At 41.5% G+C, this 25,201-nt stretch overlaps 3 protein-coding genes across 3 annotated transcripts; all 3 read left to right on the forward strand.

Annotated features, from left to right (window-relative positions):
- The first annotated feature begins 10,014 nt into the window (after nucleotides 1-10,014).
- On the forward strand, nucleotides 10,015-15,376 carry LOC119766452. The gene is made up of 2 exons (XM_038251009.1): nucleotides 10,015-10,673; nucleotides 10,732-15,376. Exons 1-2 carry the CDS (start codon nucleotides 10,015-10,017, stop codon nucleotides 15,374-15,376), a joined length of 5,304 nt encoding a protein of 1,767 aa, XP_038106937.1.
- Nucleotides 15,377-18,012: 2,636 nt separating this feature from the next.
- LOC119766453 lies at nucleotides 18,013-18,399 on the forward strand. Its single transcript, XM_038251010.1, has 2 exons — nucleotides 18,013-18,074; nucleotides 18,131-18,399. The coding sequence occupies exons 1-2, from the start codon at nucleotides 18,029-18,031 to the stop codon at nucleotides 18,397-18,399; spliced, it is 315 nt and encodes a 104-aa protein (XP_038106938.1). The 5' UTR covers nucleotides 18,013-18,028.
- A 2,379-nt stretch (nucleotides 18,400-20,778) lies between these two features.
- LOC6034891 (bis(5'-nucleosyl)-tetraphosphatase [asymmetrical]) lies at nucleotides 20,779-25,194 on the forward strand. The gene is made up of 3 exons (XM_001845107.2): nucleotides 20,779-20,966; nucleotides 21,045-21,460; nucleotides 24,291-25,194. The coding sequence occupies exons 2-3, from the start codon at nucleotides 21,288-21,290 to the stop codon at nucleotides 24,541-24,543; spliced, it is 426 nt and encodes a 141-aa protein (XP_001845159.1). The 5' UTR covers nucleotides 20,779-20,966; nucleotides 21,045-21,287; the 3' UTR covers nucleotides 24,544-25,194.
- The last annotated feature ends 7 nt before the right edge of the window (nucleotides 25,195-25,201 follow it).

A 25,201-nucleotide genomic window follows, 5' to 3' on the forward strand; every position in this document is an offset into this window, starting at 1 on the left:
TTGTTTAATCATTTTGAAACGCATGAATTAAAATGAACGAAGCGCGCAACACTGCTGTCATCTGGAGTTCGTGCACTGAAAAAAAAACTTGATTCAGAATTTGTCCACGTACTCAGAAAAGTAGTCTTTAGACTGTCTGCAGCGCGAAGTTTTATAATTGTTTCAAATTGCGAGCAGTTTTAAATTTTTAGAACTGGCGGAAATGAAACTAGAACACGGTGCTCGCAACGCGCTGCTCTAAATGTTGTTTCAAAAAAATGCTTTTAATTGTGTGCGTATGATTATCAACACAGCATCATAGTGTGTGTGTAAGAATACGTGGATATCTCTATATATCTGATTTTTTTTTTGAAACTGAGTTCTATTCCAGTTCCAAATTGTCTCACGTTTGAAACAAACTCGTCGAGCAGTTTTATTCCGGTTTCAAAATACTGCTCGAAAAATAAAACTGCAACTCCGCGTTGCGGGTGGTCTGTTTCAGTTCTATTTGAAAAATGAAACAGCTAGAACAAAGTAGAGCCGCGTTGCAACCAGTCTTATCGTCAGATTTATTTTTATTAATTTCTCAATCATAAACAGGGGGGTGGTGTCAAAGTAAAGGGATACTCTACTCGCCCATCACCACAATCTTGCAATAGTATTAGTGAGTAGCCCCTGTCTGAAAACTAGCCCCCGCATTAGTGTTTGTGAGTAGCCCCTATAGAGTTATCTACGTGCGCATGTATTGCGTGTACGTACACGAAAAAAAGTGAGGTTAAATTTTGTACCGTCCAGCAAAACAAATGGCGTGCTAGTGTGCGTGAGAGCGGGCTTAGATAACTCTATCTGAAATCGCCTGCTGATGTATTGGTAGGTGAGGCCTACTGTTTACATCTAGCAACGTTAAAACGGTCAAACTAATTAAAATGGGAAACTCTTTGCAGCAGCGTGGCGTAAAAAAAATGTTCTTGTGTTCATATTTGCGTAATCACTGAGTGACGGAAGTGTCGCAGCTACCACCAAATGTCCGTCGTGGTCCGGAAAATAACGGTGGTTCGTTCAAGAAGGGGCACTATGAATGGTTTTTTGAAGCCGAAATATAAAACCTCAACCTGCTCGACCTGCACCACTGGCTGGGCTGATGACGGTTGTTTCTATCCAGATTCGCTGACGGATTGGAATTGAGGGAACCCGTACTCGAAACTGTCCTCTTTTTGACGAAATTCTTGTTATGTTATCATTTGAACAAAAATCAGAGTGGATCGAAACACGCGGTTCGACGCGGTTGACAGATGTGTTTTTTGTTTTCTTTTTTATCTTCTCTTCGGCGTCAGAAGTTTTGGTTTCAAGAAAATGGCCGTCATCACAGGGGCCTGATCATAAATAAATAAATAAGATGACGATGTGTTTGATCAAGCGTACACCTGTGAACAGGACCAAGCCGCCGGCTGGTATGAGAATTATTCATTCATTCATTCATTCATTTCATTCTCAATCATAAATAAATAAATTTAGCAATCAAAACTGATTTTCAGGACCCAGTTCAAAACCCAGTTGAAAATTTGATAAAATAGGTATATCAGATTTTACCAAGCAGATTTAAATAAGGTCAGGGTCCTAAAGCGCTAGTAAAGTTTCAATTACAACGATAAAAAAAAACACGATTAAACCCACACCCTATTTCTGATCACTTTTCTTTAATTTTTATGCAAAAAAATAAATTGAGAAGACAACATTTCCGTAGTAACCGGTAGTAACAGTTCAATAGGGCAAATCTGCGTTTGTAAATAAGCAGTCTATCCCCCTCTTACTTGACGTGAACTGTCACTTGAGCGAAAAGGATAGACTACTTGTTTACAAATGCATATTTGCCCTATTGAAATGTTACTACAGATTTTTCGATGGCCATCCGGATCCATGGCTTTCTACCTAAGGTACTCGGGATTAAGTGTGTAGTAGTGCGGTTGTCAAAATCGTTATCTCTGACTCTCTCACTCCACTGACACTGACATTAGGTCTATTCCCGTACTTGCAGAATTGCAGAATTTCTGCAGCTTCTGCAGAATTCTGCAGCCAGCATAAGTCACTTTTTTGCAGCACGTTCCCGTACTTTTCAGCTCGCTCTCTTCATCTCTCTCTTTTGCAGAAGTTCTGCAAGGAGAGAAGCGGAAAAAATTTTGCCTGGGTAGCGCGTTCCAGTACTTTTTCTGCAACATTGTACACAGTTGAGTGGATTTACTCAAATTGGGTATTATTTTTTTCAATTATTTCAAAATATTTAAAAAAATGGTTCACAAAAAAAGTAATTGAAAGAAGATTACCTCTAGAACTGGGACATTATTGTTTTATGCAGCACAACATTTTATTCAAAAAATCAAGGATTATCATTTATTAAGTAACTAGAAATTAATTATGCTTAGGTAGAAATCATATATAAGAAACAACTTAAAAATTTTACTTTAGGTAAACAATTTTACAAATGAGAGTGGCAGGTACGCTTAATAAATATGATACAAACAAAGGTTTTATATAGAAGGGACCATAAATACATGTTTGATAGCAGAATGTTTGAAAGATTATTCAGAATAACATAAATAAATTATGACTGGATGTCACATGTAAGAACAACGGTGACGCAGTAAAATTGACAAATAAAAATTGATCGCAAACTCAAAAAATTTGACACACATAAATTAAGAGGCAGTATTTGTAAATATTGCTCGGTTTGTTCTAGAGGTCGTATCGAGGTGCTCCGATTTAGATGAAACTTTCAGCGTTTGTTTGTCTATACATGAGATGAACTAATGCCAAATATGAGCCCTCTACGACGAAAGGAAGTGGGGTAAAACGGGCATTGAAGTTTGAGGTCCAAAAAACATAAAAAATCTTAAAATTGCTCGCATTTCAGTAAAACTTCATCATTTCCAACTCTCTTAGATGCATTCGACAGGTCTTTTGAAGCACTTCAAAATGAGCCATAGACAACTAGGATTGGTTTGACTTTTTCTCATAGCTTTTGCAAATTACTGTTAAAAATGGATTTTTTTAAAACCTTAATATCTTTTTGCAACAGCCTCCAACACCCATACTCCCATAGGTCAAAAGTTAGGTAATTTCATGGACTAAATTGAGACCAAAAAGTGCCGCTATGGGAGTCTACAGGGCAAAAACCAACGTTGTAAAATGTTTGTTATAGAAAAATCAGAAAACTATGAGAAAAACTGCAATTGGCCAAAAAGTTAATACCGTATGCTTATAGTGCATGAAATTACCTATCTTTTGACCTATGGGAGTATGGGTGTTGGAGGCTGTTGCAAAAAGATATTAAGGTTTTAAAAAAATCCATTTTTAACAGTAATTTGCAAAAGCTATGAGAAAAAGTTAAACCAATCCTGGTTGAAGTGCTCCATTTTGAAGTGCTTTAAAAGACCTTTTGAATGCATCTAAGAGAATTGGAATTGTTGAAGTTTTACGGAAATGCGAGCAATTTTAAGATTTGTTTATGTTTTTTCGACCTCAAACTTCAAAGCCCGTTTTACCCCACTTCCCTTTGTCGTAGAGGGCTCATATTTGGCATGAGTTCATCTCATGTATGGACAAACAATCGCTGAAAGTTTCATCCAAATCGGAGCACCTCGATACGACCTGTTACACATTGGTGAAAAACTCGCTCTTAAGCAATCTGGAAATTAAGAAATCAATAATTAAAAAAAACTAATATTTCCACATCAAGAAACTTAAAAAAAAAACAAATAATTATATCAGAAAAAAAATAAATAACAAATTCAAAGCTTAAAAAATCAAATGATTAAAAACTAAATATTTCAAAATGATAAAAGTTAAAAAAAATCTAATTTAAAAAATTTAAAATAAAAAAAAAGTTGAAGAAAATCGAAATAAACTTACAGAAATTATAATTCCAAATACAAGTAAAATTTAAAAATTCTGTAAATCAATTTTTTTTAACTCCAATCTCTAAATCCTCCTAATTAGAGTTTCTAACCTAAAATATGACTTCAAGAAATGTGTTTTTATTATGATTCAAGATGGCGTGGAAATTAAAAGTTCAAGAATTTATGAATTTAAGAATTTAAGAATTTAAGAATTTAAGAATTTAAGAATTTAAGAATTTAAGAATTTAAGAATTTAAGAATTTAAGAATTTAAGAATTTAAGAATTTAAGAATTTAAGAATTTAAGAATTTAAGAATTTAAGAATTTAAGAATTTAAGAATTTAAGAATTTAAGAATTTAAATTTAAAATTTAAGAATTTAAGATTTAAATTTAAAAATTTAAGAATTTAAGAATTTAAATTTAAGAATTTAAGAATTTAAATTTAAGAATTTAAGATTTAAGATTTAAGAATTTAAGAATTTAAGAATTTAAATTTAAGAATTTAAGAATTTAAGAATTTAAGAATTTAAGATTTAAGAATTTAAGAATTTAAGATTTAAGAATTTAAGAAATTTAAATTTAAGAATTTAAGAATTTAAGATTTAAAATTTAAGAATTTAAATTTAAGAATTTAAGAATTTAAGAATTTAAGAATTTAAATTTAAAAAATTTAAGAATTTAAGAATTTAAGAATTTAAATTTAAGAATTTAAGAATTTAAATTTAAGAATTTAAGAATTTAAATTTAAGAATTTAAGAATTTAAGATTTAAAATTTAAGAATTTAAGAATTTAAGAATTTAAGAATTTAAGAATTTAAGAAGAATTTAAGATTTAAATTTAAGAATTTAAGAATTTAAGAATTTAAGAATTTAAATTTAAGAATTTAAGAATTTAAATTTAAAATTTAAATTTAAGAATTTAAATTTAAAATTTAAGAATTTAAATTTAAATTTAAGAATTTAAGAATTTAAATTTAAGAATTTAAATTTAAGATTTAAGATTTAAATTTAAGAATTTAAGAATTAAGAATTTAAGAATTTAAGAATTTAAATTTAAGAAATTTAAGAATTTAAGAATTTAAATTTAAGAATAAGAATTTAAATTTAAGAATTTAAGAATTTAAGATTAAGAATTTAAGAATTTAAGAATTTAAGAATTTAAATTTAAGAATTTAAGAATTAAATTTAAAATTTAAGAATTTAAGAATTTAAAATTTAAATTTAAGAATTTAAGATAAGAATTTAAGAATTTAAGATTTAAATTTAAAATTTAAATTTAAGAATTTAAAATTTAAGAATTTAAGAATTTAAATTTAAGAATTTAAATTTAAAAATTTAAATTTAAATTTAAATTTAAATTTAAATTTTAAGAATTTAAATTTAAGAATTTAAGAATTTAAGAATTTAAGAATTTAAATTTAAAATTTAAAATTTAAGAATTTAAGAATTTAAAATTTAAGAATTTAAGAATTTAAAATTTAAATTTAAGAATTTAAGAATTTAAGAAGAATTTAAGAATTTAAGAATTTAAGAATTTAAGAATTTAAGAATTTAAGAATTTAAGAATTTAAGAATTTAAGAATTTAAGAATTTATGAATTTATGAATTTAAGAATTTAAGAATTTAAGAATTTAAAAATTTATGAATTTAAGAATTTAAAAATTTAAGGGTTAAGAATTTTAATTTCGACAAAATAGCATATTTTTTTGGTTCATATAAGAATACAAATTGGTAGCGCTGTTAAAGGTATAATTTATTATTTGCCAATTAAATTTACCTGTTATTTAACACACATATTTAATATATTCCGAGATATATATGCAAAAACCACTGAAGATCAAAAATGATTCCTTAACAAATATTTATTTGAAATTGTTAAACTCAAAAGAAATGTGTCTTTTAATAATTTTTTAAAACAATTTGTTTTTCTAGTACATTTTTTTGTTGGGGTACTAGCCGTGCCAAGGGGTAGGACAGTGAGTAATTGAGTGACTCAATTTTTCAGAATGACTCAATGTTACTCAAAGCTACTCAATTTTCATCAACATAAATTTTCGGCCTGGTTACGGAATATTTGAACGGTTGTTGTTTTTGACAGATGTGTTTATGTACAAACCTTGGTACAAACAAATAGTTTGGTTAAAAAATGTAGGCAAAAATAAATAAGATAAAGATAACATTTTGGAGTCGTTTCAGAAATGTTCCGGAGTGGTAAACTAGCGCGGATTACATTGCGGAAGATGCTCAAGGAGCGTTCACCGTTTACATATTCCGACAACGCGAAGGTTTTCATCTCGTGCTAGCTTGACCTAGCATGTCACGAACCGCTGAGACTTCCTGCTGTAGCTTCCTGGTCCAAGGTTTTGCTCTTGTAAAAGACTATCCGACGGCGGCTTCAACGCCATTCGGTACTAACCTCAAAGTTTCTTCGAACAAATCCCGCTGGGTAGAGCACTTTCCCAGCTTAGGCGAATTTCCATGAACCTTAGAATGCTCAACGTCTAGTTGTGCCTGCTGAGCAAACTCGACCTGTATTGTCCTTTACTAGTTAAACCCTAACTGGGATTGGGGACAGAATTAACCTAGTCGAAATCGATTTGACCCGACGGGTTTATCTTACTTCGTATTGGACAGTTAACCGCTGTTTTGCACCCACATTAAATTCACATTCGCTGTGACCTAATCGATATCCTCTACTTGGCCATAACTTATGATTTCCGATCTTCCCACTTGCACCCCCTGCTTCACGTTGAACCCCAACAAGAGGGAAAGAGGTAAAAGTAAACGAAATGACCTTGCAACAGGATCGCCTCAGTTACGGAACGATTGACCTGAAGCGGCCCAGAAGCATGCCGAATTCGTCCAAAACTAACGACACCGTGCTTGGCCAACTCTTTTATACAGCGACCAGGTGTGTTCTCGCATCGGCATCCCTAATGAACGAAACATGTTCCAACAATCAGGGCCACCTCAAAACCGTGAACTAAATTCGGTCAAAACAATGGTTTGACTCCGACTTGCTCCGCTGGGCACTTATTAGCAGCGGCGTAGCTATTATCGTCGGCCAACTGAACGTTATTACCCAGAATCTGCGGATGGCCAAGGTCCTTTAGACTCACTGCTTTATCAACCCATCGCTGAGATCAGCCCGACCATCAATGCCGAAATGTAACGCTCTGCTCTTTTTTATTTTATTTCAACGACACCTTAGTATCAGAAACGAGATGGTTCAGTTCTCGGTTCAGTTTAACCAGTGGGATATAGTGCATAATCTTAGGCAGGACTCGCTGACGTGGTTAGGGGGGAGGGGGGCTTCGAACGGGGAAATAAAACCAAATACTGAAAAATATAATTATCGTCAGGAACATGCCACTATCACATAAATTTGGTGCACATGCTAGCCAGCAGAAAAAGCGGAAAGGTCCGAAAAGTTGCCCAACTGCTTGGTCCTTATAATTGGCCACATCGTAGTAGAGTTGAACAACCGGAACTCGAACGCAATCGTCACCCAATCCTTCTAGAACGACTCCCGCTGCGCATGGTAAATGTTGGCTTGATACCCGCACCGGTATCTCCTCTGGTCGCGGTCCTTCTTCAACAGGCGGTACAGACGTGCGGGAAATAAACTCCATTATTTTGCATTTTCCGTCTGGAAATAATTGTGTTAGCAGGTACAAGATCATTTCTTAAATAAACTTACATTAAAAAGCTATTACCTCAGCATCTCTTGTAGTAAAGCCACAAGCGGATTTTGCCCGGTAGTCTGGTGAGATTGGTTATGTGACGAAGAGATCTTCACCGATGTAACACACCTCAGCTTCAGAACCAGGATCAAGTTGCTAGGTCTTGGTCTTGACAGATTTTCTGCTGACCCACCGCGCCGGAAACGCATGCTACCGGAATGTCCAGGGAGTTTCGCTCGCTAAACGATTAGAGTGGGCTGGCAGTGATTTGTCATTTTGGTCGGTAACAAGCAGATGGATTTGACCACCGGTAGGAATCAGGACAAAGCGGCCGAGGCCAGGCAGGATGTCGTTGATGACCAGAAGCTGGCTCGGTCGTAACGGATGCAAACTAAACATTTCACTTTTACCACGAGTGTAATCCGAGGCAAACAAGTTACAAATAAGTCCAACTCGCTTAATTTTTCAGTTGAAATTTAATTTTTCGCTTTGTCTTATGTTTTTGTTTTATCACATCTGTCATCGATGACAAATGTCAGTGTCAAAATTTCGTTGCGTCTTTTATGAAAATTGAGTAACTCTCGTTACTCAATCTTACTCAAAAAATTTCAATGTGGCTCAATGTGACTCACTGTCCTACCCCTTGCAATTGAGAGACATCCCTAGAGGATTAGTGCGCTGACCACGGGGACGCGCTGTCTTGTTTTGTCTTGTGTTGCTGTTTGTGTGCTTGGGTGCGTGGTTATTATAATTAAATAATGGCATCATTAGTGCGCTGACCACGGGGACGCGTTGTCTTGTTTTTGCATGCTCATTTTCATTTCTTTTGTGTCGCTGTTTGTGTGCTTGGGTGCATGTTATTATATATAGGTGATGGGATTTTATTAAATGATCATTATATTGCATTATTATATATACACTCAAACCCCGATGGTTTGACACCAACTGGTGTCAAACGAACGGGGTCACTTTTTAGTTTGACACCCCTTTTACACGGAGTTCACATAGGGTATTTTAACCATTAGTGGACCCCCTAGTAGAGCCGAAGCACATTTTTCACAAATTTTCAATATTTTAAGCACTTTTTCATAACCCTTTGTACAAAACATTGAAATCTGAAGTCTTTTGAACAATTTTGACTATTTGTTTCATCAGTTATTTGTTTTTTAAGCAGAAAAATAGCCATTTGAAAAAAAAAGTTTTTTTGCCTTGTTATGGACCCCCTTTTCCTATAGTGGACCCGGGTCCATAATCCGATTGTGGACCCGGGTCCACTATAGGCAAACTGTTATTTTTATACCAAATTTAACCCATATTTGATGTTTTGATGCATGGTGTAGGTCTAATGATAGATATAATGAATAAAAGATGGAATTTGCTCACTTTTCATTATAAACAAATATGTTTTGTTAACAAATTTGGCTTTAAACAACAAAAAACCTAACAGACATTTAAAAACCTTTATTTCCGAAAAAGATCAGAGAAAACGTTTCAAAAACCACTATAAACATAAAAATAATTAAAAAAAAAGTAATCTTGATGCAAATTTTTCCATATTAATTACATAAGTGGTTGAACGAAACTAAATAATAGATTTGTTTACAGTTGCTGATAAAATCACGCGTGTTTATTTTAAAAAAATGTGTTGTTATTGTGTTTCGCGCAAAATAACCTAAGAGTGTAAGAAACGTTGTAGCGTTCTAAATTTGACAGCTAGTCTCTAGAATTTTCTTGTCGCCACTGGCGGAAGTAGTTAACGAAGAGGAGGAGAAGAAGAAATACAAGTAAAAAGCTACTCGCGCGGTAAAGACGTGTTTTTTTATTCCGCAATAAATCTAGTTTTTAATACAGTCCACGCGTTCCCTTTTCCACTGACCAATCCGAAGAACATTTGGTCCACGTCGAGCCGGATGTGGGATCAGTGGAATTGAAGGACAGTTTCTCGGTTCGTGCGCGAGTCGGGAAAGAATCGACGTGTTCCGCGACGGTTGTGACGGTCGTGGCGCGAGATTCCGCTTGCACGCGCTGCAGCGGATAGTGGTTCCGGAGACTGCGGTTACCGGACGGGAGTTTCTGCGCGGTCGAGTCCGACCGAAAGAAGATTCCGGGTGCTTGCGAGTGCCGGGGAAGTGAAGGTCGGTGTGCAGAAACGTGAAAGAGGCTGGACGGGCGAAAAGTGAAAGTGGAGGTCTAACCTCAAAATAGGAAGAGCCGGAACTTGCGAGTTCCTGAAAAGTGGAAAGACCTCGCTGGAAGATTCCGATACGGATTGAAGCGAGAAAAAAAGTGAGAAAAAGAAGTGCGATTTCGGGTGATGTTTTTACGCTCTGGACGCGTAAAGAAAGTGCTGTTCCCTTCGCCATCGACGCCATTTTCGACGCCAACGGGTGTGCTGAGTGCGCCGCTTAGTATTTGTGAGCAGAAAGAAGCGGCGGAAAGAAGAAGAAGGGAGCGAGAAATGGCCGAAAGCATCGATGCGTTGGACCAGTGCTGCCAGGCAGCCAAGGCAAAAGTGAGTCGTATTCGGAAGGCGATTTTGGATGCAAAACAGGACCACAAAAAGTTTGCGTACAATGCCCTCAAATTGTATGCGAAGCAAGTCGACGCGGCTTACGATGAGTACAACAGCTTCACGAATCGCATCTACCTCGTCGATCCAAAGAAGAAGCAAGAATTTGAGACGAAGTTTATCGACTTCGAGGAACTCTACGAGTTCGTCCGGATCGCTCTGAGCGAGATGATGCAGCAGTACGAGGACGCCGAAAAGGCTGCGGCCGAGGTGGCTGCCTTTGAGAGGGAGAAACAACTGCTCGCGCTGAAGTTCCGCAACGATACTGTCGCAGTTACTAACGTCCCAGCGAACCCTGTTCCGTACCAAATTCCACCCTCGTTGCTGTTGCAGCAGACGCCTTTGCCGACCTTTGACGGTCGGTACGACCAGTGGCACAAGTTCAAAGCAAGGTTTTGCGACATTGTGGATCGGTGCACGACGGATTCTCCAGCGACAAAACTCCATTATCTGGACAAAGCGTTGGTCGGAGATGCACAGGGAGTGATCGACGAGCAAACCCTCAACGACAATAACTACGAGGGCGCCTGGAGAATTCTAATCGAGCGGTACGAGAACATCCCAATGGTGGTCCATGGTCACGTCACGAAGCTTCTGAACCTGAAGCCGATGGCTAGGAGTCATCGCTGGAACTACGGAGGCTGCTGGACGACTGCACGAAGCGTGTGGAATCCTAGAGTTCCACAAACTAAAGATGGACAAGATGGCTGAGGCCATCGTGATCACGCTGCTGACCTCGAAGCTGGACCCGAGTACCCGACGCAGCTGGGAGGCATCGTGTGACTACGGAAAGCTTCCGGTGTTCAAGGACACGGTGGCATTTTTGCGAAAGCACTCACACGTGTTGGAGCGGTGTGAGCAAAGCAGTACGGTGACAAAACCCAAAGTGGCGGCACTGAGGACCCAGACTCCAACCGTCACAAGTAAGGCGCACTCGGTGACGGTCTCGAAGACGAATGAAGGTTGTGCCGTGTGCGGAGCTACTCACTCAGTCGAAGCTTGTGGCGCATTCAAAAAGCTGATCGTCGAAGAACGATACTCGAAGGCAAAGCAGTTTGGATTGTGCTTCCTATGCCTGAATCGTGGCCATCGCACAAACACTTGCAAGAAGACCGATCTGTGCACAGCTTGCAAGAAGAAGCACCACGCGCTGCTGCATCCTGACGAGAAGAAACTCGATACGCCCGAAGCAGGACGGCGATCGGCGGAGGAGCAGGAGACGAGTTCCAGTTGCCCGAAACCACCGCTGACGGCGGCGAAGTGTTCGATCCCGAACGAACGAACGAAGAGTCTGCAGACGAAGCAGGTGTTGCTGGCGACGGCAGTTGTGTTGGCGTACGACTCCAGTGGCGCCGCGCACAAGTGTCGAGTGCTACTCGACTCCGGAGCGATGGCGAACTTCATGTCAACACGGATGGCGGAACTGCTGCGACTGCGAAAGGAGAGTGCTAACGTCCCGATAGACGGAGTGAACGGGATGAAGACCGTAGTGAAGTACAAAGTGAGTGCTAAAGTGGTATCCAGAACAACCAGTTTCGAGACGACGTTGGAGTACTTGATTGTCCCCCGAGTGACCGGCGCTTTACCAGCGATGAAGATCGATCCGAAGGGCTGGCACATTCCCGAGTCGATGCTGCTGGCCGACCCCAAGTTCTACGAGCCAGCGCGGGTCGATATGCTCGTCGGCGCCGAGCTATTTTTTGACGTGCTCCGAGAAGGTAAACTAAAACTGGCCCCCAATCTACCTCTGCTTCAAGAAAGCCAACTCGGTTGGCTTGTCTCTGGACCTGTGGCCGAAACTGCGGATATCGGCACTGTAAAGGTGTGTCACATTGGGGCACTGGACGATCCTGAGGAGCAACTGACCGAACTGCTGCGGCGGTTCTGGACCATCGACGAGCTCGGAGGTGACGCGTCACCTAAGCCAGAAGACACGTGTGAGTTGAACTTCCTGGAAACTCACCGCAGAACGAACGATGGTCGCTACGTGGTGAAATTGCCGTTCCGCGAGAACGTTGGGGAGCTCGGGGAATCCCGACAGCAAGCGATGCGGCGGTTCGTGGCGCTAGAGCGCCGCTTGGAGAAATACCCGGTGATGAAACAAATGTACGTCGACTTCATCAACGAGTATCTGGCACTGGGTCACTGCCGAGTGGTGACAAGTGCCGACCCAACGAACGCAGACGCCTACTACCTTCCGCACCATTGCGTGATCAAGCCGGACAGCTCCACAACAAAATTGCGAGTGGTATTTGACGCCTCAGCGAAGAGCAGCACAGATTTGTCGTTGAACGATGTGATGGAGATCGGACCCACGGTGCAGGACTCGTTGTTCAACATTCTCTTGAGATTTCGCTTGCACAAGTTCGTGTTCACCGCCGATGTCCCGAAAATGTACCGGCAGGTAATAGTCGACGAAGCTCACCGGAAGTATCAACGGATCCTGTGGAGGGACAACGCTGGTCAGCCGATCAAGGAATTGGAGTTGAACACAGTCACTTACGGGACAGCAGCAGCACCGTTCTTGGCGACTCGAGCGATTGTACAGCTGGCACGAGATGAGCAGAAAGATTTTCCGGTTGCGAGCAAGGTCGTCGAGGAGTGCTTCTACGTTGATGATGTGCTAACTGGGGCTGACTCACTTCCGGAAGCAAAAGAGCTTCAAAGAGATTTGATCGCGCTGTTGGAGAGAGGAGGGTTTCAGCTCCATAAATGGTGTGCTAACGACGAATCGCTGCTTGAGGATATCCCAGTTGACGCTCAAGAGCAACAGTTCAACCTCGACGATTGCAACGCCAGCGGCGTTGTAAAAACGCTCGGAATCTTGTGGGATCCAGTCGGAGATGAATTTATGTACCACGTTCAACCCTTCAACGGCTGCTCTGAAGTTCCGACGAAGCAAATGGTTTTGTCTGAAATGTCAAAACTTTTCGATCCCCACGGCCTGCTTGCACCAACCATTCTGATCGCGAAACTCCTGATGCAGCAACTTTGGCAAGCAAATGTGGGATGGAAGGACCCGATTCCGCAGGAGCAGCTTCGAACCTGGAACCGATTTCGATCTGAGCTAAGCTGCCTGAACTCGCTGCGGATCAATCGGCGAATCACTGTTGACGATGCGGTTGATGTGGAACTGCACGGGTACGCCGACGCGTCCAAGGTGGCGTACGGGTGCTCGATATACCTGAAAAGCTTCAAGCGAGACGGAACGACGGAGATGCAGCTGATCTGCGGGAAGTCGCGTGTCGCGCCAATGAAGGAGCTGCAGCGGAACGAGAAGCAGGATGCAACGCCTGACGAGCAGACGATTCCGCGGCTTGAGCTGTGTGCTGCGTTGTTGCTAGCCGAAATCCTTGAAAAAGTGCGCGAAACCTTAGCAATACCTATCGAAAAGGTTAAGCTCTGGTCCGACTCGAAGATAGTGCTGTGTTGGTTGAAACGAATGAAGCCTGGTACGCCAGTGTTCGTGCAAAATCGTGTGAAGAAGATCCTGAAGCTGTTTCCTGCTCACATGTGGCACTACATCTCGACGCTGCACAACCCTGCGGATTTGGTGTCGCGTGGGGTCTTTCCGGCAGAATTGATCCACTGCGATGGTTGGTGGTTCGGTCCCGTTGAGCACGCTGAACCGTGGCAGCAGAACTGCGAAGCGGAATTGGAACCGGAAGAACACGGGGAACCTCTCCAGGTTGTCGCTGCAGTTCTACCCAACGAGCCGAAGAAACAGCTGGACCCATACGACGTGATTTTGGAACAAAGCGACTATCGCAGACTGCAGCGTGTTTTTGCGCACTTGACTCGCTTCATCTTCAACTGCCGATCGAAGCAGAACAAGGTTGCGCGTAGAACGGGACGACTTGGCGGCCGAGACTTCGGTGAGGCGCAACGAGCAATGGTGAGTGTTGTGCAGCAATTTGTCTACAAGGATGAGATCGATTGCATTCAGAAGAACCGTGCCGTCAAGGGAAAGCTGCGAAACCTGAACCCGATATACGACAAAGACGACAAGCTGCTCCGTGTCGGTGGTCGTATAAGAAATTCGGATCTGCCCAAGGACCAGAAACACCCAATGATCCTGCCGGAAAACAATCACTTCACGGAGATCCTTGTCAAAGCTCTGCATAAGGAACATCTCCACGTTGGACTCAACGGACTGCTTGCGGTCATCCGACGACGGTTCTGGCCAGTAAACGCTAAACGAACCATCCACCGGGTCCTGAAAGGGTGCGTAGACTGCTTCCGGGTGAACCCAACGGACGTCCAGCAGTACATGGGTGACCTGCCGAGCTGCCGAGTGACCGCTTCCCAACCGTTTGCCAGGACTGGAATGGATTATGCCGGGCCGTTCTACGTCAAAGTGGGACGTATGAGATCGAAGGTGAAGGTGTACGTGTGTCTTTTTGTATGCATGGCAATCAAGGCCGTACACCTAGAGTTGGTGGGCTCCCTGACGACGGAAGGATTCCTGGCAGCTCTACAGCGATTTGTGAACCGACGAGGGACGCCGTCCGAACTATATTCTGATAACGGAACAAACTTTCGAGGAGGAAATCGAGAGCTGTCAGAATTAGTCGAGTTGCTGCGATCCCAGATTCTGCAGAATAAGGTGGATGCATTTTGCCAGCCGAGGGGAATCACCTGGAACTTTAACCCCCCCAAGGCACCCCACCAAGGAGGCATTTGGGAAGCGAACGTGAAATGCATGAAGTCGCACCTGTGCAAGACCTTGACTGAGAGCTACCTGACCTTTGAAGAACTGAACACCCTGCTCATCCAGGTAGAAGGAATCCTCAACTCAAGGCCCCTTGTGCAGCTGACGGACGACCCCTTTGACTACGAAGCACTGAGTCCCGGCCATTTTTTGGTTGGACGAGAATTGACCGCAGTGGCGGAGCCACTGTACGATGATTGGAAGGAGTCGAGTTTGTCCCGATACCAACTGGTTCAGAAACGTATGCAGCACTTTTGGAAGCGATGGTCAAGCGAATACGTCACTGGACTGCAGAAGCGGGGCAAATGGTACAAGGAACCTGCGCTACTTCGGAAGGGAATGCTAGTGCTCTTGAAGGAAGACAACGTGCCACCGAAGACTTGGAAGCTAGGCCGCATCATCGAAACACATCCAGGGAAGGACGGGATCGTACGTGTGATCACGGTGCGAACAGGCAACGGAGTCTACAAGCGGCCGACGACGCAGATTGCGGTTCTACCCATAGACGACAACAGAGTTCCAGCAGAGTCCCAGGAGTAGTGAGGCCTTGCCCCACCGGGGGGAGGATGTTTCGCGCAAAATAACCTAAGAGTGTAAGAAACGTTGTAGCGTTCTAAATTTGACAGCTAGTCTCTAGAATTTTCTTGTCGCCACTGGCGGAAGTAGTTAACGAAGAGGAGGAGAAGAAGAAATACAAGTAAAAAGCTACTCGCGCGGTAAAGACGTGTTTTTTTTTATTCCGCAATAAATCTAGTTTTTAATACAGTCCACGCGTTCCCTTTTCCACTGACCAATCCGAAGAACATATTGATTTATTATTATAAAATATCATTTCAAACAGCATTTATGATGCTTCAGTCAAGTACAATCAACTATAGTTTTGATTAATTATAATTTTTTACGGCTTCAGCATTTTTGGTACTTTTAACATGAAAACAGCTATATTTATACTCATAATTGAAAAAATATGCGTTTAGGTTGATAACAACAAGCATTTATTGTATGTTTTAGAGAAACTTTTGCTTGAATACACAGTTTTCTTCATTTTTGAAGGTTAAATTAACAGGGGTCCACTTTTGGGAAAGTTTGGATTTCGTTGTCCTATATTGGACCCCCCTAATTTTTGCTCGAAAATGGCAGTTCTTCGCTTTATTTTAGTAAAGATCCTTAAACTTACATTATTTCGACTTGCTGAAGTTAAATAATCAGTCAAAAAATGATTGGATGGTTAATTCAATCATAAAATATAAATGCAGTTTTGTTGTGAAAATGCTAGTGGCCATGGCTGATTTCAGATGTCGAACTCAAAACACTTATTTTGGCGAAAAGGACAATTCAATGTCAGTCAACATTGTTTTAAATGATGCTGAACATGCCAAATAAAAGATTTGTAGACAACAACACGCTTGAAATTGTGATTTTATTGAATTTTTCATCAAAAACCCTTCAAAGGGTCCACTATAGGAAAGGGGTCCACTAATGGATAACGTACCCTACACTGAAGATTAAAATTACGCCCAAAATGTGTCGATCTGACACATTGAATGTATTCACCGCGTTGTTTTGGAACCGATGTGTTGATTTTACACATCGCGATGGATTTTGCTCATAAATCCATCCAATGTGTAACTTTGCTTTTGCCTGCTTCATCAAAGTTGCCGTTGGGTGTCGCTACTAGTCTTGGACTTTGACGTGATCTGAGAAGTGGAAAAAACATGCGGTTTTTCTTCGTGTAAATATTTGGCAAGTAATTTCAATAAATTCCTAATAAATAATTCATTATTCATACACTGATATTTTCTTAATAATTTTCAGTAGGATACACAACAGCAGGCCATATTTAGCTCAGTTTCCGGCCGAAGGACGTTTGTTTTCTCAAAGTCAGCTGGTTTGTTTTCGTTAGCTGGCCACTCCGTTGAAAGTTAACAACAAACAGATACTAAGCTCGCACCCATCCCCGTATCACGAAGGTGGCCAGCAAAACCATGCGCCGTCGGCGAGCCACGAAAACCCCCCGGGGGTGCTACTCCGGTCGCGCTGGTAATATTGTTTTGTTCTCCACTTGTGATTTCCTCTAACTGGAGATTCATGTGCTTACAGGAACAGTAACAGCAATCTCGACGTCGAACAAACTCCCAGCTTCCGTCAAAATGTCCGGCCACAATACACCCTACGAGCGGCTTGCTCAGTCGAAATCGACCAGGAACCAAGTGCCTGCGTACATTCCTCGACATCCCCAGCTGGCGCACAAGTCGAGCGACCGGTCGATAGCGCGGTCGCCGCTCACACGGCACACCCCGCCTAACCACCAGGACCAGCTGTACAACTTCATGTCCGCAAACCAAAAGAAGGCCAGTGTTTGGTTTGGGTAGATTTGATTTTGGTTTGACATTTATTTCTTTTTTCAGTCGCAGAATCTTGACATCAACTAATACTGCAAACGTTTGGTCGTAATTCCGGCAAGCCGCTGAGTTCGGTCGATCAATCCCTGTTGTCGGCGGAACGGAGCCGCGCTTTCTTCTAGTCGCTGAACAACTCAACGTCAATGGCCGCGACCAACAATTTGTGTCCAAGCGACAACAAGTTCGAGGGCGCGGTCCTGCCACCGACCCCATCGGAACGATCCCCGCAGAAAGTGGTTAAAGCCAGCAACGACCGTGCGCGATCCGCCATCGATAAGCTGCTATTCCAGCGGGGTCAAATGTGCAAGTTGATCCGGCCGCCCGCGAATGGTGAGTCCACTTAAGATCATTGATATAGTATTTGAAAGATGTGCTTTTCTTCCACAGGGACGCAGCGTCCACTCCATCTTCCGCATTCCGACGACCGCCAAGCAACCGTCCCGGTCGCCGCAGGACGTCACCTCATCGACGCAGCACAACAACGAGCAGCATCACTACCAAGAAAATGAGACCTGCCGCCACCGCAGCTAACAGTCGCGAAACCAACTTCTGCGCAGTCGCTGCCCGTCGAGAACCGGATGTCCGACGTACGGATTGCCCGAGCAAGTACAATCTCCGCAGCAACAATATCGAGTCAGTACCGGTAACACGTTTCAGCCATAACAGCAGCAGCAGCAGCTTGGCGATCATAGGAGATGAACGGAAAACCGAACATTTCGGAGTTGATGAACCCGTCGAACATGCTCGGAAACGCTATGATGAACCCGAGCCGTTCTTCGTCTCGCTCTCGATGGTGTACCAAGTGACCAGGAAGCGCGGTCGGATCACTAAGGAAGGTGAGTTGAATGTTGTGTGGTCACTTGAATCGTCTTAACATTCTCTCTCGTTACAGCGCACTGCGAGATCTTCTCCGTTGACACGGTCACCGGTCTTTGGTGCCCGGGCAGGACATTCGCTACCTGCCGCAGGCGCTGTGCCAAGCGGTACTTTATCCGGACGGCCAGTGTGTCGTCCTCCCCGTCATCCTGTAGGTACACCAACATCAACAACCGGCTCGATCAGTACGGCCTCAAGAAGAAGTTCAGTGCCCACCTCAAGGAGAAGTTCAAGCCCCTGGCGGAGGCGGCCTTCATCGAAGAAGAACTCCAGCGTTATCATTAATCCTTTGACAAGTTCTTCGAAGATCTGGACGTGGACATGAAAGAAGAAAAATCCGATCCGCAGCAGCAGGAAGACGACAGCCCGACGCACTCGTGCGAAACCTACCAGGACGACATTACGGACGAGCACACGCCAATCTACCGCTTGCTCCCAGCCATACTCATCGAATAGATCATCTTCGTGGGCAAACCCGGCTACGTGGACAACAAAGGCGTCATCTACCTGGAGCAGAAACCGGTGTAGAACTTCCTGCGTAAGGTAATCAACGCCAAGTTCTCCAACAGCAGTGCCAAGTTCTACACGGACAACGAACCGTGCATGGCCAAGTTCCACCAGGACAACAAGTTCTACCGCGCGATCGTCCGCAAAGCCATCAGCTGTCGCCGCTACAAGGTCCAGTTCATCATCGAAGAGGTGAATATTGCAGACCTGCGCAAGAGCGTCCCCATCCAGATGAACCGCTACTGCCTCACGAACGTCGCCCCAAAGAAGGCAACACCTGGCCGAAGGAAGTCCTCGACACGCTGCACTCGCTAATCGTTGACAAGCAGTGCCAAATCCGCGTCGACACCGACATCGATACGGACGCGGCGTTGTGTGTCCTAGAGTGCGGGAACGCGATTCGCGTGAGCACCGAACCAACCCGCCCAGTCGAATGAAGTGTTTGCGATGACGAGTAGACCGACGCGATCAAAACGACAGACGCCAACGACAAGGAATACCCGGTGGCTTCGGAGAACTAATTCGAGGCGGGACAATTCGGGACCAAGGCAGGATTGAGTTGGTTTAGTTTTTATGATTTTTTTCAATGTTTTCTGTTACTTTCAGACCTGGGGACACTAGAAGCAGTTTTTAAGAGTCCAGAACTCAGACAGAAATGCTAGAGCTCGCATACGGAACGCTACAGGGTCTCTGCTTGTGGTGATTGTTCCATCTTAGGATATCCAGATCAACCACCGAACATGCCAGCGCAACTCATCCTGTACACGAACATGCCCCTTTTGCTGAGCTTTCTCTGGACAGCGTTCATAGCAGGACCAAGCTGACGGCGTATTTTAACCTGATGACGTACACGTTGATGGTAAGTTGATCTGCAAAAATATACCATAAAAACAATGAGATAAAACATGAATGTTCCACCTAGGACCACACCTCCGCGCCTTTTGGGAGCTTTCAACCCGCAGTCGCTGCTGGTACCTGGTATCTGGCCATGATCGACTGTCCGAAAACGCGCTCCTCGGGACCCACCTTGGGAAGTTAATTACTTAGTTGTCCGGAACCAAACCAGGTGTTCGATTTTCTCGACCCAACAGTACCGACCACGACAACCGGGGACATGCTGTCGTGGGCTGCGGATGTGCTGCCAGCACAGTAGATTCCTTCCGCGTTAAATGACCGTCCCCACCAGAATCTGCACTGTGCCTTCATCAAATCATCCGGCGACGAACCACCTGGCTGAACTTCGAAAGCGTATTGGACGCGTGCGTTTCGTGATTTGTTAAAATTTGTAGTACTAATGTTTTCTTAAATAAACGTTTTAAAATTTAATCTTTTTTTATGATGAAAACTAAAGAAAGCAAATTTTGTCTATTCAACAACAGGTGGCAGCACAATATTCCCGCTATCCAAGAGCTTTCCATTTTTGCCACCAGGGGGCTACGGCCGAATCAAAATTTACACATTGGATGCGTTTCTGCCCAGAATCCAGCCAATGTGTTCCGGGTTGTTTACACGGCGCGATGGTTCAAGCGTGGTCTTGTGCGAAAATGGTTGGATTCTACACTTTTTGGTGTAATTCTTATCTTCAGTGTACACTACCAAACGTTTGTTTTGATAGTGTACGTGAGCGCCGTGTAAAAAGTGACAGTTCGTCACTTTTTATTTTGACTTTGACCAACCAACGGGGTACAAACTAAAAAAGTGTCAAACGAAAAAGTGACCAACCACCGGGGGTTGAGTGTAATTGATTATATAACCACACTATATTTTACACTTAACACATTATACAAAACACATATGAAACTGTAAACAGGAGCGTTTGGTACGGTATGTCCACGCATCCTTCCTCCCCTGTAGATTCTGTAAAATGTGATCCGTTCTCAGAATCCTCTCTGCGGTAAACACAACGTAGTAGGGCTGGCCGCTTTAATTTTTGCAATGCATTTTCGGGTGTTCTCGGATGTACTGCAATTATTAATAATGACAAGAAAAGTGCTTGGGGCGTAATCTAATCACAAGACTTTCCAGCATGCTTTCATCGGACTGGCTGCGTTTGTGTTAGATTAGATTAGAATTGAGAGACATCCCTAGAGCCATGTAGTCTCACCTTCGTCACGACATCACCTTGCGCAACGAAACTGCTGATCGAAAGAGAACTGTCACTTTGGTTTGAAATGTCACCGGCATTCTTCGGCTGTTCTTCACCTTGAATCGAAAAACCGAATAAATAAAAAATACTTTTGATTCATATTACAGGAAAAGTTTACCGCATTGAAAATTTCTCCTATTGAAAAACACATCTGCAGAGCTTAACCATCGTACAAATTATATTGCAAATCTACAGCAAGGTGAGTTGCTGCTCCAAAAAACATGAAAATCATTTCGCAATAAACCAACCAAATTTGCATCGATTTCACTCCCCGCAGGGAATAGGAGACACACAGGAAAAGTGAAGCAAGAGGAGCTTAGCGGAAAATCGAACCACCCCACACACGAAAAGTGTCCTGAGAATCGACAGCAGCAGCGCGACCAAGCCGACACACACACACACACAGTTTCCGTACAACAACTCCTTCGAGGATCAGCTGATTGGTCAAGGCGTCTCCCCCGCCTGCCACCCCCCCGGAGTCAACATTACGTCCTCAAGCCGGAAACTTTCGGACCTGGTGATGGCAAAGCGGGCCGCTGGATTTCTCATATTTCGCCGGCTGTGCGAGAGGATCGAGTACCTGATGTTGCAGGCCTCGTACGGCCAGCACCACTGGTCTCCGCCCAAGGGTCACGTAGATCCGGGCGAGGACGACTACAAAACGGCGGTGCGCGAAACCGCCGAGGAGTCCGGGTAAGAGAGCGAGGGAATGGGGCGGGTAGCTTCATTTAGGGTGGATGGTGCTGTGTTTGAGCTATCTTGAGAATGAGAGAATTTATTTTTGAGTTATTTTTCTTAAGATTGTTGCTAAACATTAAATTTTTTCATATGTTATTTGACTAAGATAAAAAATTGTTAAAATACCTTTATCCACAGTTTAATTGAATTATGATCCTAATCGGAAAATCGATCGATTTTAAAACGTAAGGTCGTTTCTCATTGTCTCAAAAATGTATCGAGATGTTATAAGTGTAATATAGAGTTGAACTTTCCGTGGAATTTTTCACGGCCGTGGTAAACTTCACAGAAGATGGACACTGTATTTCCAAAATTTTCAAATCAAGACTAACATTTTAAAAGGGCCAAACATTCCATATTACGCCCTTTTAAGATGTTAGTCTTGGTTTAAAAATTATGAAAATATTGTTTTCGAAAAGATCGGAAAATTTCACAAATGTTTCATATTTTAACATTGAAAATCGGACCATCAGTTGCTGAGATATCAACATTGAAAAATGGTGTGTTGTTTGGATGAGACTTAGAAAACATCAATTTTCCTGTTTTTAAACCTTTGCATTGCAATATCTCAACATCTAAAGGTCGTATCAACAAAGTCCGTAGAAGCAAAGTATAGAGAATTTTCTCAGCTTTTCAAAAATATTTTTTTTTTCAAAAGTGGGCACTAATGTGCATTAATTTTAAAAAATGAAAAACTGCGACTATTTTCAAAAAAGTCACCTAAAAATGGATTTAACTTGAAAACGGTGCACTTTATCAAAATTTCACTAAAGCCGATGCAAATATTTAAAAAAGTTTTTGTCCCTCGGCCCTGGCCGAGGTCAAGGGGGCAAAAAATAAAAAATATAATAATTTAAATAACAAGCCATAGTTCACTTTTAAAAGTATTTGTACCAGCCTAAAGTACTTTTTCATTGCAAATTTGATTTTACATCGAAAAATGAAGTTGAAAAATTTTTGTGACCAAAATTTCGATTTTTTGAAAAATCAGTGTTGATTGAAAAATTCATAATTCGGTCAACAATTTTTTGCACAACCTGGAAATTTCTGAAAAGTTGGCATTTTATGTCCTCTAAAACATATCAAAAAATAAAAAAAAATAAAAATAGTGTTTTTTTTTTGCAAATCAAGTTTTAGTGATAAAAAGTTAAATAAAAAATCACCAATTTTTTTTTACCGTGTATCTTTTTTTTCCAGTGTAGTCTGTATCCATACCTACAACTTTGCCGAAGACACCAAATCGATCAAAAAATTCCTTCAAAAGATACAGATTTTTGAATTTTCATGCATCATTTTTGTATGGACAGCTGCCAAATTTGTATGGAAAATTATATGGACATACTAATGATACAAAATGGCTTCTTTGGGCATACCGAAGGCACCAAAAAAGTTTCAGTCGGATTAAAAAACACAAAAATTAAAATTGAAGAAAAAATACCGATTTCGTAGAGAATTGCTCAGGGGTATTAAAAAACACCCAAAAAGCAAAAACTAAAAATTTGGTTTATAGGACCATTTCAAAAAAAAAAAACTCCAGATTTCTTAAATTCTTAAATTCCTAAATTCTTAAATTCTTAAATTCTTAAATTCTTAAATTCTTAAATTCCTAAATTCCTAAATTCCTAAATTCTTAAATTCTTAAATTTCTAAATTCTTACATTCTGAAATTCATGAATTCCGAAATTCACAAATGCTCAAATTGTGAAATTCTTACATTCTTGAACTCTTGAAACCATGATAAATTAAATTCTTAAATGCATTTTTACTGCCATAGATACAGAAAATCAGATTACTTTGGAGTATTTTTGGGATCATACTTAAGGTTAGAAATCCAGATTTTTTAGAGGAATATAAAATTTTGTGATTCGATTAACCGGAGTGACATTTTTGCGAGAATTCAATCGAGCACGAAATGCATTTTAATTTATAAAATCCTCGATTTTAACATTTTTTTTTTATTTTAGAAATTTGATATTTTTAGAATATATGTTAACATAAAATTTTGCAAAATTTTGAGCTATTTTTGGAAGACGAACGAATCGTTTTTTAAAGTGTAAAGTGTATAAATAACACTTATTTTTTATCAAAATATCTGAGTTCCCGCTTCAAAAAAAGTGTATAAAAACACAAAAGTACTTATAGCTTGTGATAGGGTTGTCAGATCTTCAATCTTTCCAAGGTATTTTTTTGATTACCTATCCAACGATGTGTCGCATGATAGATCCGGACAACTTTTTAATCAAAATATTTGAGATTCGGCCTAAAAAAGTGTAGAAATAACACTTAAGTGCTCATAACTTTTGATGGGGTCGTCAGATCTTTTGAACGCGTTGGAAAGGTCTTTCAAATACCTTTCTAACAATATATAGCATAAAGGATTTTCTCACAAAAACCACCCTTTTTACAATCTTTCAAAGTTTAGCTAAAATCGTTTTTTAGCATAACTTTTGAAGTACTTTTCTAAACTTCATAATCATAACTAGGGTCCCAAGACGGATCGATTGAGACCAAAACGGTTCAAATCGGTTCAGCCAGTCCGGAGATAATTGTGTGCATATTTTTCGGTGCATGGACTTACAGACATATACACGCACATACATTTGCTCAGAATTTGATTCCGAGTCGATAGGTATACGTGAAGGTGGGTCTACAAGGTCGAATAAAGAAGTTCATTTTTCGAGTGATTTTATAGCCTTTCCTCATTGAGGCGAGGAAGGCAAAAAGGTCAATTTAGAAAAAATGATAATCTTTTGTTTTTTTTTCCTGACCATTATCCCTCGCTCAGATACCAGGAGGCCGACCTCCGTATCTACAAGGACCAAACCCGGACGCTCGAGTACAAGGTGAAGGGCCACGACAAATCCGTCGTGTACTGGCTGGCGGAGCTGACCGACCCGGCCAAAGAGGTGAAGCTGTCCGACGAGCACCAGGATCTCAAGTGGCTCGAGCGGGACGACGCGATAGCCATCGCCGGGTACGAGGACTTTTCCGAGATGTTGCGATACTTTGACGACAAGATCAAGCGCGACCAGCTGTGAATGGCCCCTTCTGCTTCCGCCCCTTAACCGGTGTCCAGCAGAGGTGTGACCTATCGAATTGTCCTATGCCCCCCTCGCCCCCCATATACATATTTAACGAGTTTGTGTTTTTCTTCTCCTTTTTCTCTTTAAAAACGGCACATTTAAAAGATATATTCAAAACAAAACTAACGCAAGAAGACAGTGTTGAAAGCCCCCGAAGATGCTGTTACTAAACAAAGCTCTGTCTTCTTCGCAAGAGCAAAGGAATATCGATTTACAACTTTTTAAAAACAACAAACAAACAAAAAAACATAATCCTTACTATATTATATAAGCTTTTTTGGAATCGCTCTCGCCGCGCTTTGGAACGAGTTGGAGAGGGTGGAAAAGCGACTTTATTAATGTACTCATGAAACGAATGAACGAACGAATAGTTGAGTGTGCGTCGTGCGTGTGTGGCAGGCGGTCCTCTGGCAACGAGGAAAGGAAGGGGCTCTAAACTTGTGGCGCCTCACACGCAGCTGGATTCAGCCCCACAGCCCGTTAGAAATAAAAAAGGAACGAATAAGAATGGCTTACCAAACAAAATTGAAATTTGCAAAAATGACAAAAATTTAAGGCTCAGTGAAACGATGAATATTAATAAATATAAATATGACTACAAGTGGATTGGGAA

This window comes from Culex quinquefasciatus, chromosome 2 (assembly GCF_015732765.1).
Source record: "Culex quinquefasciatus strain JHB chromosome 2, VPISU_Cqui_1.0_pri_paternal, whole genome shotgun sequence".
Taxonomy (NCBI): domain Eukaryota; kingdom Metazoa; phylum Arthropoda; class Insecta; order Diptera; family Culicidae; genus Culex; species Culex quinquefasciatus.